The 16,369-nt window shown below is 41.0% G+C and overlaps 1 protein-coding gene across 2 annotated transcripts in view; it reads right to left on the bottom strand.

Annotated features, from left to right (window-relative positions):
- The window catches only part of NISCH (nischarin), a 53,736-nt gene that overhangs the window by 4,717 nt on the left and 32,650 nt on the right, over positions 1 to 16,369 (bottom strand). The window contains exons 11-19 of one of the 2 annotated variants that reach the window (XM_066616120.1): positions 15,052 to 15,180; positions 14,430 to 14,543; positions 11,971 to 12,079; positions 9,091 to 9,209; positions 8,651 to 8,706; positions 6,165 to 7,493; positions 5,570 to 5,744; positions 2,396 to 2,549; positions 1,451 to 1,579 (exon numbers count right to left, since the gene is read on the bottom strand). In XM_066616120.1, the coding sequence (XP_066472217.1) occupies positions 1,451 to 1,579; positions 2,396 to 2,549; positions 5,570 to 5,744; positions 6,165 to 7,493; positions 8,651 to 8,706; positions 9,091 to 9,209; positions 11,971 to 12,079; positions 14,430 to 14,543; positions 15,052 to 15,180 (2,314 nt within the window). Of the gene's footprint in view, positions 1 to 1,450; positions 1,580 to 2,395; positions 2,550 to 5,569; positions 5,745 to 6,164; positions 7,494 to 8,650; positions 8,707 to 9,090; positions 9,210 to 11,962; positions 12,080 to 14,429; positions 14,544 to 15,051; positions 15,181 to 16,369 lie in introns of those variants that run through there. The other variant, XM_066616121.1, reaches the window with a different exon arrangement.

Here is a 16,369-nt window from a genome sequence, read left to right as displayed (position 1 = left end):
ATATAAGTAAGAAAGCTCTCCTGCACAGCTGTGCTTACACAACACTGCCAACACTGCTTTGAGAACCAAAACTCTATTGGTTAGGTATTTCCACCGGTCTATCATAATGAAGCTCGAACAGTTCAAAGCAAATAAGGCCGAGCTCAAGAGCAATGTTTCCTGTACCTACAGTAGCAACCCTGAGGACCAAGGACAAATATACATTTGTCAGTCAGTCATGTACTTTTAATGGGTGTACAGTATTGGCAGTGTCCAGGGCCTCTCTCTCCCAGGTTTATTACTGGATATCTCCTCCTTTGTCACTACATGTAATTACAATAAAAGCCAGAGGAAGAGGCTGAAGTAAACTCTGGAGAAAACGCTATGAAATCTCTATCTGCTTACTATCTTGAACACCCAGCTAAATCACGCCGGAGAACTTAATGAACTCTATGCTTTTTCTTCCATAACCTCTATTACATATGCATCACATTGTAAACGGAAAATGCTCAAGATAACACAGTTGAGAGAAAATTATCTTTTTACATTATTTTCTACTCTGGCACTCACACGAGTTTCCTAAAAATTCAAAGCTTCACATAGACCGAGATATGAGAGGCCTGGCTAACAAGAACAAAAGGACATAAGACTACAGTGAAAAACAACAGCATTTTTAGATGTCCTTAACTAATGTCACACACTATAAATACCACAAATAAAGCATTCAAAAAAGTTGATGATAGGCTGAACAGTGAATATATCACTATTGAAACCAAACTGCATCTATGGAAAAGTATTGTTTATTTAAATAGCCCTGTGGACATACAAGGTATTTTATACTATAAGCTGGGGTAGGCAAACATTTTGGCAGGAGGACCACATCACCTCTTTGGTGCTGTGTCAGGGGCTCGGAAAAAACTAAATCCATTTCGAATCTGAATACGTTTACATAAATGAATACATTAGAGATGGAACTTATATGATTGAATTTTACTGAACTTATTTACAATACACATTAGAACATAATACAGGCATGCAGAACCACATGAAAACTATGAACCGTTTGCCACACACTTCTTGCACAGTGAAAACATACAGACCAAGCCAGAAACACATGGAAACATAAGTTGTTCAGAGGTAAAAGGGGTTAAAATAATGCCCAGGGAACAGCAGAAAACACATGGAGACTATAAAAGGCCTTACCCAATCTCGGCCTGCAGGTTCTGCCTGGGGGCTGCAACCGGCAGCTGAGGGCTAGCACGGGCTCCAACAGCCTCCAATGGGCCAGAGACTCATTGGAGACTGGGGGCACCCTGCAGTCTGGATTGAGGGCCGCAAATGGCCCCCTGACCTCAAGTGGTCAGGGTTTGCCCACCCCTGCTATAAGCAAGAGAGACAAGTTCAACAGTCTAAAATTCAGACTGTGCTGGAGGACAACAGGAGAAGGCAAGGGTTACAGGTATTTGCTTACCAGCAAGTCGAAAATACTGATCAAAAAGTCCAATGTTTACTGAGTGAAGATCATTTAATTTTAGAACTAAGCAGCAAGAGAGGTGAAAAGAGGTGAATTCACAGTCTAAGAGACCTTCATTCCAGAAATCTGAAGAATGGAAAATAAAGTGATTAAGCAAGTCAGTAATTTTCTACAAATAAAGGTTATTTTAAGAACTGAGAAGAACCCACATTCATCAACTCTGTCTCTGATGTGAACTGACACAAGACCCTCTTAATAGGTCAAACTATACATTACTCTGGAAAACACTGACTTCCAAACTCAAGTTTGCTGATGTGATGTGAATTGCGTATTTGCAAAGGAGAATTCATTGGCAGGAGAGTTGCTTAATCCTCAGCCTGCACACAAATTCTCTCCTTAAGAATTCCCTCTCCTCAAACTTTTTTCTGGTCACAAACATTGGCTGTGGAAAAGAGGGGGCAAAACAACTTTGAAGAAGGTGTTGTGAGGAAGAACTGTTTGTTGGGACATGTTAAGAATCCCGCTCCCATCCCACCTACCAATTCTTTCTCGCAAATGCCCCTCCAGCTCTGAATTAAAGTTATAAAGCAAGCATGAGATTCCCAAGTGTGGTAGCTTTGATGTGCAGTTCTATCCCATCCTGTACCTGCAATCTTAAAAACTGCCTTTTTTACCTCTTCATGTCTTCTGAATTCACTACTGATTTTATGTACTCCCATAGAATTTCAGTACACAGTCTCACCAGGGATTTCATTTCAAAGGGTCCATCAAATCTAATCCCATGGGGGAAATTTCCCATGGGAAATTTCTTATATAAAGAAAGCAGGATACAGAGATTATGGAGTTAGGAAAATTGCTATCAACCAGTTCTCATCAAAATGACTTTACCAGCCCTCCCTGCTAACTTTATCAGAAGCCAAGAATCAACTTGTTCTGACTTACCCAAATGGTGCTCATTAGAATGAGTCACAGAATCATCCAGTAGGAAATAAATAGCTTTAGTTGAAAGCAGTACACAAGCTGTTACTTCTATATCAGGAGCTTTATAAAACAGAACAGATGACCACATCAGATGCCTCAACTCTTCATTTTCCACCTATAATATTGACAATGCAATTAATCAGTGATGGAATTATGGCCTTGGATGCAATTTTTCCCTCAAGACATGCAGAAAGGAACCACCTTTTACAAATGCTTTGCTTAACTTTTATATTAAATTACTTCCATTCTGAAAATGAACACATTCCTGCTTGCTATTGAAGTCCACCCACCCTCCACTGGCTTGGAACAGGTGCTTCTATTCCAGCCCCATGCCAAGGTCTGCCTTCTTCAAGAAATCCTGCCTTACAGTGGTCAGAGGGAAACTCCAGATGCTGGTATATTTGGAAATTATGTTTAAGACAAGCCAGGATCAGAAATGGAAAAATTCTTCCTTCTGATGCATGCAATGGGGAGGGCATGCACATGCTCAAGTTTGGGGATAATGCATGGAACCAGGATGAAACCATGATATCTAAGCCTGCTACTTCCATGGAAGCATCCAAACAATTTGGAAGCATCTATAAGTAAATGAGGCCAGAGTGTCTGTATATAGTAATGAAGATGAAGTACACACCACCACTGGCAGCTTTTATAAGATGAAAACAAGAATACAATGTGTACGTATGAAGTAATAATCAGTATGGAGATTTTTGCTGTTGCCCTAGCTTGACCTAATCAATTTCAGGACAATTTTTTGAAGCCCAAATTTTACCACTCTGCAATAAAAGTGGCAAAGTCTGCAAGTATCAAGTCTATCTTTCCAGAGATACAAAGAAAGACTTAAGATGGGATTAAGAGAGAAACACACATAAGAACATAAGAACAGCCCCACTGGATCAGGCCATAGGCCTATCTAGTCCAGCTTCCTGTATCTCACAGCAGCCCACCAAATGCCCCAGGGAGCACACCAGATAACAAGAAACCTGCATCCTGGTGCCCTCCCTTACATTGGCATCCTGACATAGCCCATTTCTAAAATCAGTAGGTTGCACATACACATCATGGCTTGTAACCCGTAATGGATTTTTCCTCCAGAAACTTGTCCAATCCCTTTAAAGGCGTCCAGGCCAGACGCCATCACCACATCCTGTGGCAAGGAGTTCCACAGACCGACCACATGCTGAGTAAAGAAATACTTTCTTTTGTCTGTTCTAACTCTCCCAACACTCAACTTTAGTGGATGTCCCCTGGTTCTGGTGTTAAGTAGATGTAAAGAGCATCTCTCTATCCACTCTGTCCTTCCCGTGCAAAATTTTGTATGTCTCAATCATGTCCCCCCTCAGGCGCCTCTTTTCTAGGCTGAAGAGACCCAAACGCCGTAGCCTTTCCTCATAAGGAAGGTGCCCCAGCCCAGTAATCATCTTAGTTGCTCTCTTTTGCACCTTTTCCATTTCCACTATGTCTTTTTTGACATGCGGCGACCAGAACTAGACACAATACTCCAGGTGTGGCCTTACTATCAATTTGTACAACGGCATTATAATATTAGCCGTTTGGTTCTCAATACCTTTTCTAATGATCCCAAGCATAGCATTGGCCTTCTTCACTGCCGCCACACATTGGGTCGACACTTTCATTGGCTTGTCCACCACCACCCCAAGATCTCTCTTCTGATCTGTCACAGACAGCTCAGAACCCATTAGCCTATATGTGAAGTTTTGATTTTTTGCCCCAATGTGCATGACCTTACACTTACTGACATTGAAGTGCATCTGCCATTTTGCTGCCCATTCTGCCAGTCTGGAGAGATCCTTCTGGAGCTCCTCACAATCACTTCTGGTCTTCACCACTCGGAAAGGTTTGGTGTCGTCTGCAAACTTAGCCACCTCACTGCTCGACCCTGTCTCCAGGTCATTTATGAAGAGGTTGAAGAGCACCAGTCCCAGGACAGATCCTTGAGGCACAACGCTTTTCATTTCTCTCCATTGTGAAAATTGCCCATTGACACCCACTCTCTGCTTCCTGGCCTCCAACCAGTTCTCAGTCCAGGAGAGGACCTGTCCTCTAATTCCCTGACTGTGGAGTTTTTTCAGTAGCCTTTGGTGAGGGACCGTGTCAAACGCCTTCTGAAAGTCCAGATATATAATGTCTACAGGTTCTCCCACATCCACATGCCTGTTGACCTTCTCAAAGAATTCTATAAGGTTTGTGAGGCAAGACTTACCCTTACAGAAGCTATGCTGATTCTCCCTCAGTAAGGCCTGTTTGTCTATGTGTTTTGAGATTCTATCTTTGATGAGGCATTCCACCATTTTACCCAGTATAGATGTTAGGCTGACCAGCCTATAGTTTCCCGGGTCCCCCCTCCTTCCCTTTTTAAAGATCGTCAAAGACACCAGACATTCCCTTGTCACCAGACATTCCAGTTCTCCCATCTTTGCCCGGAGACTTCAGGCATTTGCATAAAAGCATTTGTACACAGAATGCCCCAGGATGGGCTGCTTATTAGCTCCTTTGTCCCCGCATCCTCTCACTGTGCCAAACCGTCTATCACATCCCATCACGCTACCATTCCCAATTTCTTCTCCTACTCTGCCTTTGTCTTGTTGATCTCTACCCTCCCCATGCTCGTCCCATAGGGATAAGGAGTCCCGAACCGGATGCCCCTCGGCTCCTGTTGGCCTTCCCCCAGGGATCAGTTTAAAAGCTGCTCTGCTACCTTTTTAATGTTAAGTGCCAGCAGTCTGGTTCCATTCTGGTTCAAGTGAAGCCTGCCTCTCTTGTACAGGCCCCGCTTGTCCCAAAACGTTCCCCAGTGCCTAACGAATCTAAACCCCTCCTCCTGACACCACCGTCTCATCCACGCATTGAGACCCCTGATCCCCGCCTGCCTAGCTGGCCCTGCGGGTGGAACAGGTAGCACTTCAGAGAACGCTACCTTTGAGGTCCTGGCTTTCAGCTTACTACCTAAAAGCCTAAATTTGGCCTCCAGGACACATCTTGAACATATCTTGCTTATGAAAACTCATGCCTTTAAGGTGCCACAGGACTCTTTGCAGGCTTCTGCAACAGGCTAACATTACTGCTTTTCTAGAATCTTTGCCATCAGGGATGTCTCTTATTCAAGTACAGTACCTCAGCAATGCTGCTGTGGAAAAATTCCACCATGGCTTTTCCCTTCAGCCCTGCCACATACTGAAGAGAGGAAGAGACTGGAAGATGCACAGGTATCTGGTTCTCTTCTGTAATTTTCTGCATCAGAAATTCAGATGGATACAGAGATGAGAACAGCAAATGAGGCTTGCAAAAGCTAGAAAAGAAAGATGAACACATATACACAGTCAGCTTCAAATCAAGTCACATGTGTAGTTCCACACAGGCAATATTCCATACTGTGTTTATCTTTCATTCCGCTTTAATTTGCTTCTGCAACAGACTCTGACTCTTCATGTTTTAAAATATGGATGCAATTTTAATGTTCTCATGGATATACATTTTTTTTTAACTTATTGGAATCCTGTGTCAAAGTTATACTTCTATTTCAACAGCAGGTCCACAGCAACCAGGTGGGTCAGGTTGGTTACCTCACAGACTATTTTTTGCTTGATTCTCAACTCACTGAGAACCTCTTTCACTAACTAGAACCTATCACTGAATATTTTGTCAAGTTATTTTCAAGATTCACACCCACTTTCAGTGCATAATGTATACTCTAAAAACAAGCCATCACCTTGCAGTTTGGCCATGCCTTTTGGAGTCCAAGAGAGAATTTCTTACTGATTCTACATTGGTGGAAGCTTTGAAAATAATTATAGTTTTGATGTCTTGCAGAAGTGTCCTCAGAAGACTGTAGATTCTCAGAAAATGGAATTTCTCATGAGGTAGGACAAATACAGCTGTGATAAATCTGTAGCCAATGAGTAATTCCAGCACATGCCCATCTGAAAAGGAACCCTCTTGCTGAATAGAATGATTGGTTGGGTGCAAAAGGACAGAAGCCAATGGAATTCTGCTCAGCTTGAATATGCTCCTTGCATCCTTGGAGTCTATATATTTACCTGGCAATACATTAAAGTCAACTTGCACTATATGAAGGTGTTGAGGTGTCAGAAATATCCAGCAGGGATGAAACATGCATGGGGTCTCTTCAGCAAATTTATGAAACGTTGAATAAAGTGCAGAACCACCAACATGTACAGAACAAGTTTTGCCATCACTGGTTAATTCTGGCTGACACAAGGCTTTTGGGGTATCCGTTTTGTTTTGACAGAAAAGATATACAGGGAAGCAACCTTTTATCTCTGTGTTCTCAGATGAAATGTGATAAAATCCCATCAGTTGGTAGACAAATTCTTGCAAACTTGCTTTGCCACAGTATAGTAAAGAACTTGCTAAAGCAGGTGTGCAGCATGAAGAGCAGCATCTATGCAAACAGGAGTAGAAGTCCTGCAGGTTCTGAGAATCCGAAACAACAAACAAGCAGGTGTCGCAGTTATTTACCTTGAGCATCAAGCATATTTCTGGTATTAAAAAGCCAAACTCTGTAAGGTCAGAATATGGAAAGCACAGTGCTAGTTTCAAGGCAGAAAGAATATGCTGGCAGTTTCCTTTGGAATCTTGAGAAATCTCAAATACAGCTACCACACTGTTGGTCAAAACCAAGCAGGAAGCAAACTGCTTAAGTCCTTTGTGAACCTGAATAGAAAAACTCCACAGAACTTTGACTATGTCACGCTGTTCTGCTTTTGTGCTATCGGAAAGCGTTGGCACAATATCTGAAGTAGGGATGAACTCAAACACATGGTCTCCTTCATGAAGCCCCATTTCAAAATAGCCATCTTCAGTATCGGCAGATCTGAAAGAGTCATTCAAAAGATTTCCTGTATCTTGAGTTTCCACTGAGAAGAGGTGCACATTTCCTGCAGCCTCTGCTATCAAGGCAGAGAGGTGCTGCACAAAATCCTGATTTGTGGCAGTGTACAACATACAACTGAAAGGTAGGATGATAGTATTAAAGGGGCCAGGCAAGGCATCAGATTCTTCTTCTGGATTATCCAAGCTTTAGAGAAAAGAAAGAAGTCACATTAATCCCATTTAAAAATAGGCATCTCTATAGCAAAGTCTTATTCTGGTACCTCAACTATTTGGAGCACAGAGCAGATTTAAACAGAAGATGGTATGAATGATAAAAACAGACATATAAATGGTTTGTACTAGGGCTCTCCAAACACTGGCCCATGGTCTGGATCCAGAGTTTGGAAAAAGCCCTTGCCTCCATATGAGTGGTGCTTACTGTTCCACCGCATCACCACTTATTTTTCTAGCTGATCTGTGCATAGGGACGCTCTGGGCAGTTGTGTTCCCCAGACATCCAGCTTGCTGGGATGCTGGGCAATAAACGCGACTGCCCAGAGCATCTCTGTGCACAGATTGGCTGGAAAAATAAGCAGCAATGGGTCAGAACAGTAAGTGCCGATCAGGAGGGAGAGGGACACAATGGTCTCCAGTTTGAGGACTGCTGGTTTGTACTATTCCAAACTATGTTTTAAACCAGTGTTTGTCAAACTACGGCCCGTGGGCCAGATTCAGGGCAATGCTGCAGCTCCCCACAGTGAGCAGTGCTTATCATTCTTCCGGGCTGCTAATAAGCAGCCTACCCAATTTCTACAGCCTGACCCTCTCTGCAGTTGCTTGGAAATCCAGCTGCAACACCTTCTGAAGTAGGGGGCTACAAACATGACTGCCCAGAGCATTGCTTTGTAGAGATCAGGTGGGCTGCTTGTGAGCAGTTAGGTGGAACAGTAACTGCTGCTCTGAATGGGTGGCTTTTTTTGTAATGCAGTGGTTGCAAGTTTGGCAACCGCTGTTATAAACATTTAACTGAAAGGCAGCACAGAAGACCACTGCGGGAATGGATGCATTCATTTGATTTAACTGATCCTTGCACGACATGCAGAGCCTGGGCTCAGTTCATCATCAGCTCTCTCATTTTTCAGGAGTTGGTTTCTATGTTTCCTGTTCAATGAAACATTGACAGAATACAGAAAGCTTCTATGTAGATGACTCTCTTAGTCTCTACAAGTACTACAAAAGGAACTCTGACTTCTCTCTCCCTCAGCAAAATGCACACCAAAACCCCCTGGGTGCTACAGGTTTTCAAATACATGTCACAGTTTAAACACACAGAAGTGAATATCAAAATGAAACATCTCTCACCACACGTGATGTGAATTTTCATGTTCTTTAGAAAAGTTCAATTGTGAAGCAGGTACCTTAAAAGGAAAAAAGGTATCAAGATAAATACGTCATCCTGTATTTAGTACAATATTACAAAAAAGCTTTGAACTGCAAACTATTTACTGCATGTGATAATTTACTAAAGCATATAGGCCTAACCATAAAACAGATTTCATTTTGATCTTAGCATCTACTACTATGATTTACAATATTACAAGTTCAGCACAGTTATAGCTGTCCATATGCCAAATAACCTAATTGCCAGTTTCATTTCCACACCCCATTTTGCAGAAATTTGGTTGCATTCTTCTTAGCTTGAAATTTGAACTGGATATTTGAAATGGCAGCAGATATGGAATGAATCAGTTCACAGTGTGGTAACAAAAGCCATCTACAGAAGAAAGGTCACAATCAATTACCTGACTTCTGCTTCCTGGATCTGGTGTTTCAGAGCACCTTTGGGTAACTGTATGGCTTTTAGGAGTCAAACTACTTGATGAGAAACCGCTGGCTAGGGATGTTTTTCTACAAGTTATTTCTAGAACAAACAGAAATGGCTCTTAAAGAACTCCAACACAACACCAAGCAAACACGACATTAAATATGCTAGATATTCTTGAATTTCATATAGACTGATAATAGGACTTGATAAATACTTATTAAGAACATCCCGTTCTTTTATTTATTCATATATTGTGCCTCATCCTACTGAAATATAGTTAAAATGCAGTAATGGTAGATAATCAAATCTTCTAGTGAGATGCACTTAATTGCAATTCTAACATAAGTATTTGTCTTGTTAATTTGGTTTATTTATCCATTTCAATTCAGTGGCTCCTTTGGAATACAGGAACTTTGATATCTATGCCTTTCTGGGCTACCCCATTTGTGTTCATTGAAAACAAATGTGTGTACAAAATGGCAGCCTCCACAAAAACAAATAGGGGCCACCCACCACTTGTTCATGTACACTAGAATAAGAGAAGAATTTGGTTTGGGGTACAGATTATTAAATCCTCTGAAGAATGTTATGTCATTTGGATAACTTCTTTACAAAATTTAGGGAACAATTCAGTTATCCATTGCATTCTCCTTATGCCTTGCCAAATGTACAGTTCCACTTATGGAGTTTTCTGTCATCAATCCCCTCCTCATCAGCAGCACTCCTAGAAGGGATAAGAGTGTTGTGCTTAAGGGAATAATGCACATGCCTAATGTAGCACATAAGGGACCAACTGGTTTTGCTCCTTAGTATTTAAAGCACACTTGATTTTCACTTTGCGATTCTTCCCCCAATCAGCTGAAATCCCCAAACCCAACTCAACACATAATTGTTTAAAAACAGATGTAAATATTTTACCATGCTATACAGTTAAGACCATCCAGTTACACTTATTATGAGATAGTGCTTGATAATAACATTGAGGGCAATGAAGTAAGGCTGGAATCATAAATCCACTTCCTTGAGAGGATACCCTATTTTAACAGTGCACCAGCTCAACCCTAACCATGTTTACTTGGAAAAACCAACACATTTCAAATAGGAATTGATATGCCAAGAATTATAAATGAAAGGTATTGTAAATTACTGCATATACAATTTAGTGTCAGAGTTCCTTTGATATTCCCCATTAATATATAAATGACATCGTTTTGAAATAACATCATAGATTACCAATTTTTTTAACAGAAGAGTTTGCAGCACACACCAGACAGAAGGTGGGGAAAAATAACTGTGGGAAGAGCTAAAGTCAACAACTCTGAGGAAGCTGAAGCATTATTTGTACTTTTCTATTTCCTGTAAAAATATTTAAATTTTGCCTTTCCCATAAATACAATCTACCAGTGACATGACATCTGATATGATTAATGCCTTATGGAAACAGATGGTGTCAAAAAACTTCAGTAGTCATTGTTTATTAAAACAAAATGCAGAACACGCATTAATTCTTGAAAGGTTCATCCCCGGAAAGACTGATAAAAATATGCATATCAAACCAGGCTTTTGAAAACTGAAGGTTGTAAGAAAGATAACTGTTTAATTTTAATTATATATTATTCCTAATTCTTACTAGCAGTTTGCTCATAGAAAAGTTGAATCTTTACTCCTCTGAGGAAAACTTGTTTCCTATGCATCTGTTGCTAAGCTGTAAGCTTGCCCACTACTTAAAGGGGGGGGGGGGAGAATTTGTGTAAACAACTTCAGTGCAATGAAAGGGACTTGGAATTTTGGCCATACTGGTATTTGGAAAAACACTTTCAAACACTAGTCACATTGAACAGTAAAAGCAGGTAATCTGGAAGACAGTGGCTAGTTTATTGGTAGATGCCAGAAACAAAGGTTGAAGAGTTAGAAGCAGCAACTTAGAAGAACAGTCAGTCTCATCTTTGAGATGCCTTTCCAAACTTAGCCTTGCACAAATAATCAATAGTGTAATATCATAACAATTCTTGCCTTCTCAAACAAAATGTTGTTGAGATAGTCTTGATCTGGCAGAGGAGACTGTAACCTCTTGTACTCTCCCAAATGAAGAGCACATGTTTTGAATATTTCCAGTTTCATAGTACAATCTTTTCAGTGTTTAAAAGAAAAATCCAAAGATATTTTCTTCTCTAACAAGTCTATCTGCTGCACTATTACTTGCAGTATCTATTTCACAATTAGAGCAACCCATACACTAATGCTCATTCTGCAGATGACACATAGGCAGCCTTTGAAAATTTTAATGTTGGTACATCAGCAAAGCAAAAATTTCCATTTCAGCCCACTACCGGGCTGCACTATTTTCACTCTCTCAGTCGTTTAACTCATCTAACCTCTTTCCTGCAATGACTTACTTCTAGTGTTAAGTTCAGAAGTATAAAAATATATAATTTAGGTGATATATTGCTTTGCAGGAGTGTAGTACCTAAGTGCCAACACACAAGAAGGTGATGGTGCTCATAACTACTTCTAACAAGAAATGTCAGAACTCCGCACTACCCTCACTATTTTCCTGGAAACCTTTCTAGCTTCTGGAGGTGTGAATACCCAATATTCTACTAGTTACAGATATAGGAAGTGAATATAGTAATTCTGCACTTTATCCATTGCCTGTGTCCCATTGGGAGTATCTCCAATGCTATTTAACACAGCTACTGTTCTCTCTGAAAGCTATGAGCATCGTTTAATCATTTGCTCTGGTGCTTCACATATCGCCAACCCCCACCACTATGCAGAGAAATTCATGTATATCAATGCAGCCTAGAAAGGCAGAACCAAGTGGCCCAGCCCAGCAGCATGATACATACATGATTACCTTGACTGGAGCTGACAGGACGAGGCAGAGAAGGAGAGGAAGTTTGTACAGTAAGAGAAGAACTGTTTGATATTGAACTGGCAGCAGAAAGCTTGAAATCTTCAGTGATCTAAGAAACAAAAAGGAAGGGCTAGGAACAAAGGTTCCAAAAGATCCCTATTTCGAATGAAATACAAAAGTAACTTTACAAGCAAGAGATATTTATGCACACAGATATAGGGTTGTTTTGAAATTACTTAGTTTCTTGTGCTTATGAGATATTGGTAATATTAAGATTAGAAATTTATATACAGATACATTTAACAAGCATATGAAAATAAGATTAAACATCTTTCAACAAACAAAACAACTTCAACACAAAAAGAAAACACCGATAGCTAGAAAAAGAAAAAACCTGAAATAGAAGAGGGTCCCAAATATTTTCCAGTAGTTTTTTACACAACACTTCTTTCTAAACTTTCAAGCTCAAGAGGAAAATACAACAGGGAAGCATACCCCTATTGGTTCTGCTGGACCTCTCAGGGGGTTTTAGTATTATTAACCATTGCATATGTCCAAGCTACCAAGCTGGGATGGGCCTAGGCGACACTATTTTGCATTGACTCTGTTTCTTCCAGGAGGGTAGGTCTTGGAAGGTAGGGCTAGGGGACTATGTGTCTGATGCAATGAATTATCTTGCCTCCAATGCTACTTAACATCTACATGAAACCGCTAAGAGTGTTCCATCTGGGGGTTTGGGGCAAGGTGTCATCAACATGTGGATGGCACTGAGCTTTGTTGATCCATTGCATTCCCAACTGGGAAAGCTCTGAACAGATGCACTATTCCTCAGAAGAACTGGGTGCACAGTTTAAATCCAGAGAACATCCAATCTCAACCTTGGGTGCATAAGTGTTGGCTCTGGCTCATGGTGCTTATGCCATGCACCCATTTCAGTACTGGTCAAACCTTGCCATGGTTATCCATGCCTTAATTACCTCACACATGAATTACTGCAACGCACCCTATAAGAGGCTCCCCAGGAAAACTCTACAGAAGCTTTAGCTGGGATGAAATGCAGTTGATCAGGTGATGACAGGCACCCATTTATATCACCATGTTAATGCTGTTGCATTTAGCTACCAGAGTGTTTTCAGGCACAATTCAAAGAGTTAGCTATTCCCTTTAACACCCTATATGGGTTAGGACCAAAGTATCTCAAGGATAGCCTTTCCCCTCCTGGGTTGGCCTGTCCTACAAAATATTTGTAGAAGGGCAGGGGGTCTGGTCTAGAGGGTAGAGCCTCAATTTGCCTGAAGATAACATCCACAGGTCGCCAGTTCGAGGACACCGGCACTGTGAGACCTTGAAGCAGCTGACAAGCTGAGCCCAGTTATTCCATCTGCTCTGAGCGTGGGAGGATGGAGGCCAGAATGTGAAACCAGATCAGAAAGAAACATCTGAAATGTTGTGGTTCTTGAAAGATAGAACCTTCTTTCAATTGTAAAAATCCCTACAGGGATTTAAACAGCCTGCCTATGTAAACCGCCTTGAATAAAGTCTGAGGAGAAATCTGACGACCAAGAAAGGCGGATATATAAATACCTGTATTATTATTATTATTTTAGGGAGAACTTAATGTAGATTCCAACTCCTTTTCAGGTGGGGAAAAGCTGGTGGTTGGTGGTGACCTGTGCAAGGGCATTTCTGTGGTGGCCCCCCACTCTATTAAATTCCCTACCCTGTGAGATGCAGCAAGCTCCTCTCCAGTCAAGCTTCTGCTCATCAGTTAAGACTTCTCTTTCAGCAGATCTTTGTTAGCCTACTTTGATGCAGCCTTGTGTTTGATACAGTGCTATCTATTCTTTGATGCATTTTCAAATTTTTCCCACCATTTATTATTTAGTATTTCAATTTATGTTTGACTTGTATAATTTTAAAAAATAAATAAAAAGATGCCAGTAATTGAATATTGGCATCAAAAGAAAATGGCTTTCAGAAACTTCTACTTACATAAAGGAGGAGAACCAATTGTGAGTAATTCCTTCATATGGGCTTTATAAACCCATATGACAAGGTTCACAGTAATGTTGTATACCCAACAAAAAACATATAGAAGGGTTTTTACTATTATTTACCACTATTATAACTAAAGGTGAAAATGAAAGCCTGTGCACACCTCAAACTCCCATACCAAGAAATCCTCTGGGTACACCCTCACACGTTAAGGTGTTTTTATGTCCATCATTTAACAGTTAACTTGTAAACTGTTTTATTCTCCTAGCTACGTCTGATTTTTGTTGAAGATTTCCAATGACAAAGTGAATTTGCTTAAATGGGAATCTCACAAAGAAATATCTTCAAATGGGCCACCTCTTCCAATCCCTCTGATATATTAACTTGCCTCTTGCTAAATAAAAGTTTCATCAAGAACACTCTGAGCCGGTTTCAGGCATCCACCTGTTAACTTCAAGTCTTACCTTTTTATCAGAGTTATTCATTCTGTGTTTCACATCTTTTGCTTTCTGGATAGCCTTCAACACTTCTACAGTGTCAAGTTCCTTTTCAGTGGTTACAGTATTATCCAAACAGACCTGAAGAACAGCATGAAACTAATCATAATTCAACAGTTTGTGTGGGGCTATAAAACCGAACACAACTAGCTCAACCAGAAAATGTTCATCAGTGTCAGAGTAAAGCACCTGTTACCGAAATAAGATTACAGAAGCATCTCAACTTAACATGGAAATATATCATGTGAATAAGTTTAAATTGGCAAAGTACATTTTGAACATGCAAATCTGATTTATCTTGAGCCATACCACTGGTCAGTCAAGTCCAGTACTGTAAATGCAGTACTGTAAACGCTTTCAATCTAGACATAATGCCCAGCCTTACTACCAGAAATACTGGGGACTGACCCTGGGATCTTGTATTTGAAAAGCACGTGTTCTACACTAAGCCAAAGATCCTTTTCTAAACTATGGGCCCACCCACTTCATAATGAACTATCATACAGTCTTACTGCTCACTAAAACCAGCTCTTTTGTCATTTTACATTACAATAAGAAAGTGGAACACCAAGACAAATACAAGTTTTACCTCTGAGGCTCTGTCCCCAAACTGAGCTAGCACTTTGGTCCTGTAATCGGGAATGATACTCAAGGGATTGTTGGATATGACAACCTTCTCCAAGCATGGAAGACCTCCTATATTCTTTATCTCATCAATCTGAAAAGTATAAATGAAGTTGCCTTTACTTGCATTACAAGTGAAAACTACATTAATGTGAGTAAACTTCTTTCCATATTTTATTTTAAAGTTGCTTTCTTTAAATTAATTGGCTATAGATGGTGAATTATGTGGTCACAAAAATCAAAATTATGCTGAAAGAAAAAATTAGGATTGATGTGCTTATTCTGCACCCAGATTTTTAAACAAATTTTCAGAACATATTTAATTGACAGGGACTCACTCAAACAGGCTTAGGAAAGAAGAATGGATTCCATCTAAACAAACTGAGCTTTTAAGTTTCTTATTTGGAATCTTTCTACCATTTCATAAGGATCAGAATTTTACTCTTATTCAAAAAGGAAAGCCAAGATGGTCAGGATGCTGAGGGATAAATCAAAGCTAATTACATCATCTGAAGTACAAGGTATTTTGGTTTCCAGACTTTTGATCATGTATTGGCAACCTTCAGTCTCGAAAGACTATGGTATCGCGCTCTGAAAGGTGGTTCTGGCACAGCGTCTAGTGTGGCTGAAAAGGCCAATCCGGGAGTGACAATCCCTTCCACACCGGGAGCAAGTGCAGTCTGTCCCTGGTCTGTCTCCCTGGCTATGGGCCTTCCTTCTTTGCCTCTTAGCCTCAGACTGTTGGCAAAGTGTCTCTTCAAACTGGGAAAGGCCATGCTGCACAGCCTGCCTCCAAGCGGGCCGCTCAGAGGCCAGGGTTTCCCACTTGTTGAGGTCCATCCCTAAGGCCTTCAGATCCCTCTTGCAGATGTCCTTGTATCGCAGCTGTGGTCTACCTGTAGGGCGCTTTCCTTGCACAAGTTCTCCATAGAGGAGATCCTTTGGGATCCGGCCATCATCCATTCTCACGACATGACCAAGCCAACGCAGGCGTCTCTGTTTCAGCAGTGAATACATGCTAGGGATTCCAGCACGTTCCAGGACTGTGTTGTTTGGAACTTTGTCCTGCCAGGTGATGCCGAGGATGCGTCGGAGGCAGCGCATGTGGAAAGCGCTCAGTTTCCTCTCCTGTTGTGAGCGAAGAGTCCATGACTCGCTGCAGTACAGAAGTGTACTCAGGACGCAAGCTCTGTAGACCTGGATCTTGGTATGTTCCGTCAGCTTTGCAGGTCATCAGAGAAGCCAGGTGTCATTGTCCTAACGTTCCAGGTGCCCAGCTTTAG

The sequence above is a fragment of the Tiliqua scincoides genome, chromosome 2 (assembly GCF_035046505.1).
Source record: "Tiliqua scincoides isolate rTilSci1 chromosome 2, rTilSci1.hap2, whole genome shotgun sequence".
NCBI classification, from domain to species: Eukaryota; Metazoa; Chordata; class Lepidosauria; order Squamata; family Scincidae; genus Tiliqua; species Tiliqua scincoides.
This window is presented reverse-complemented; position numbering and strand designations above follow the sequence as displayed.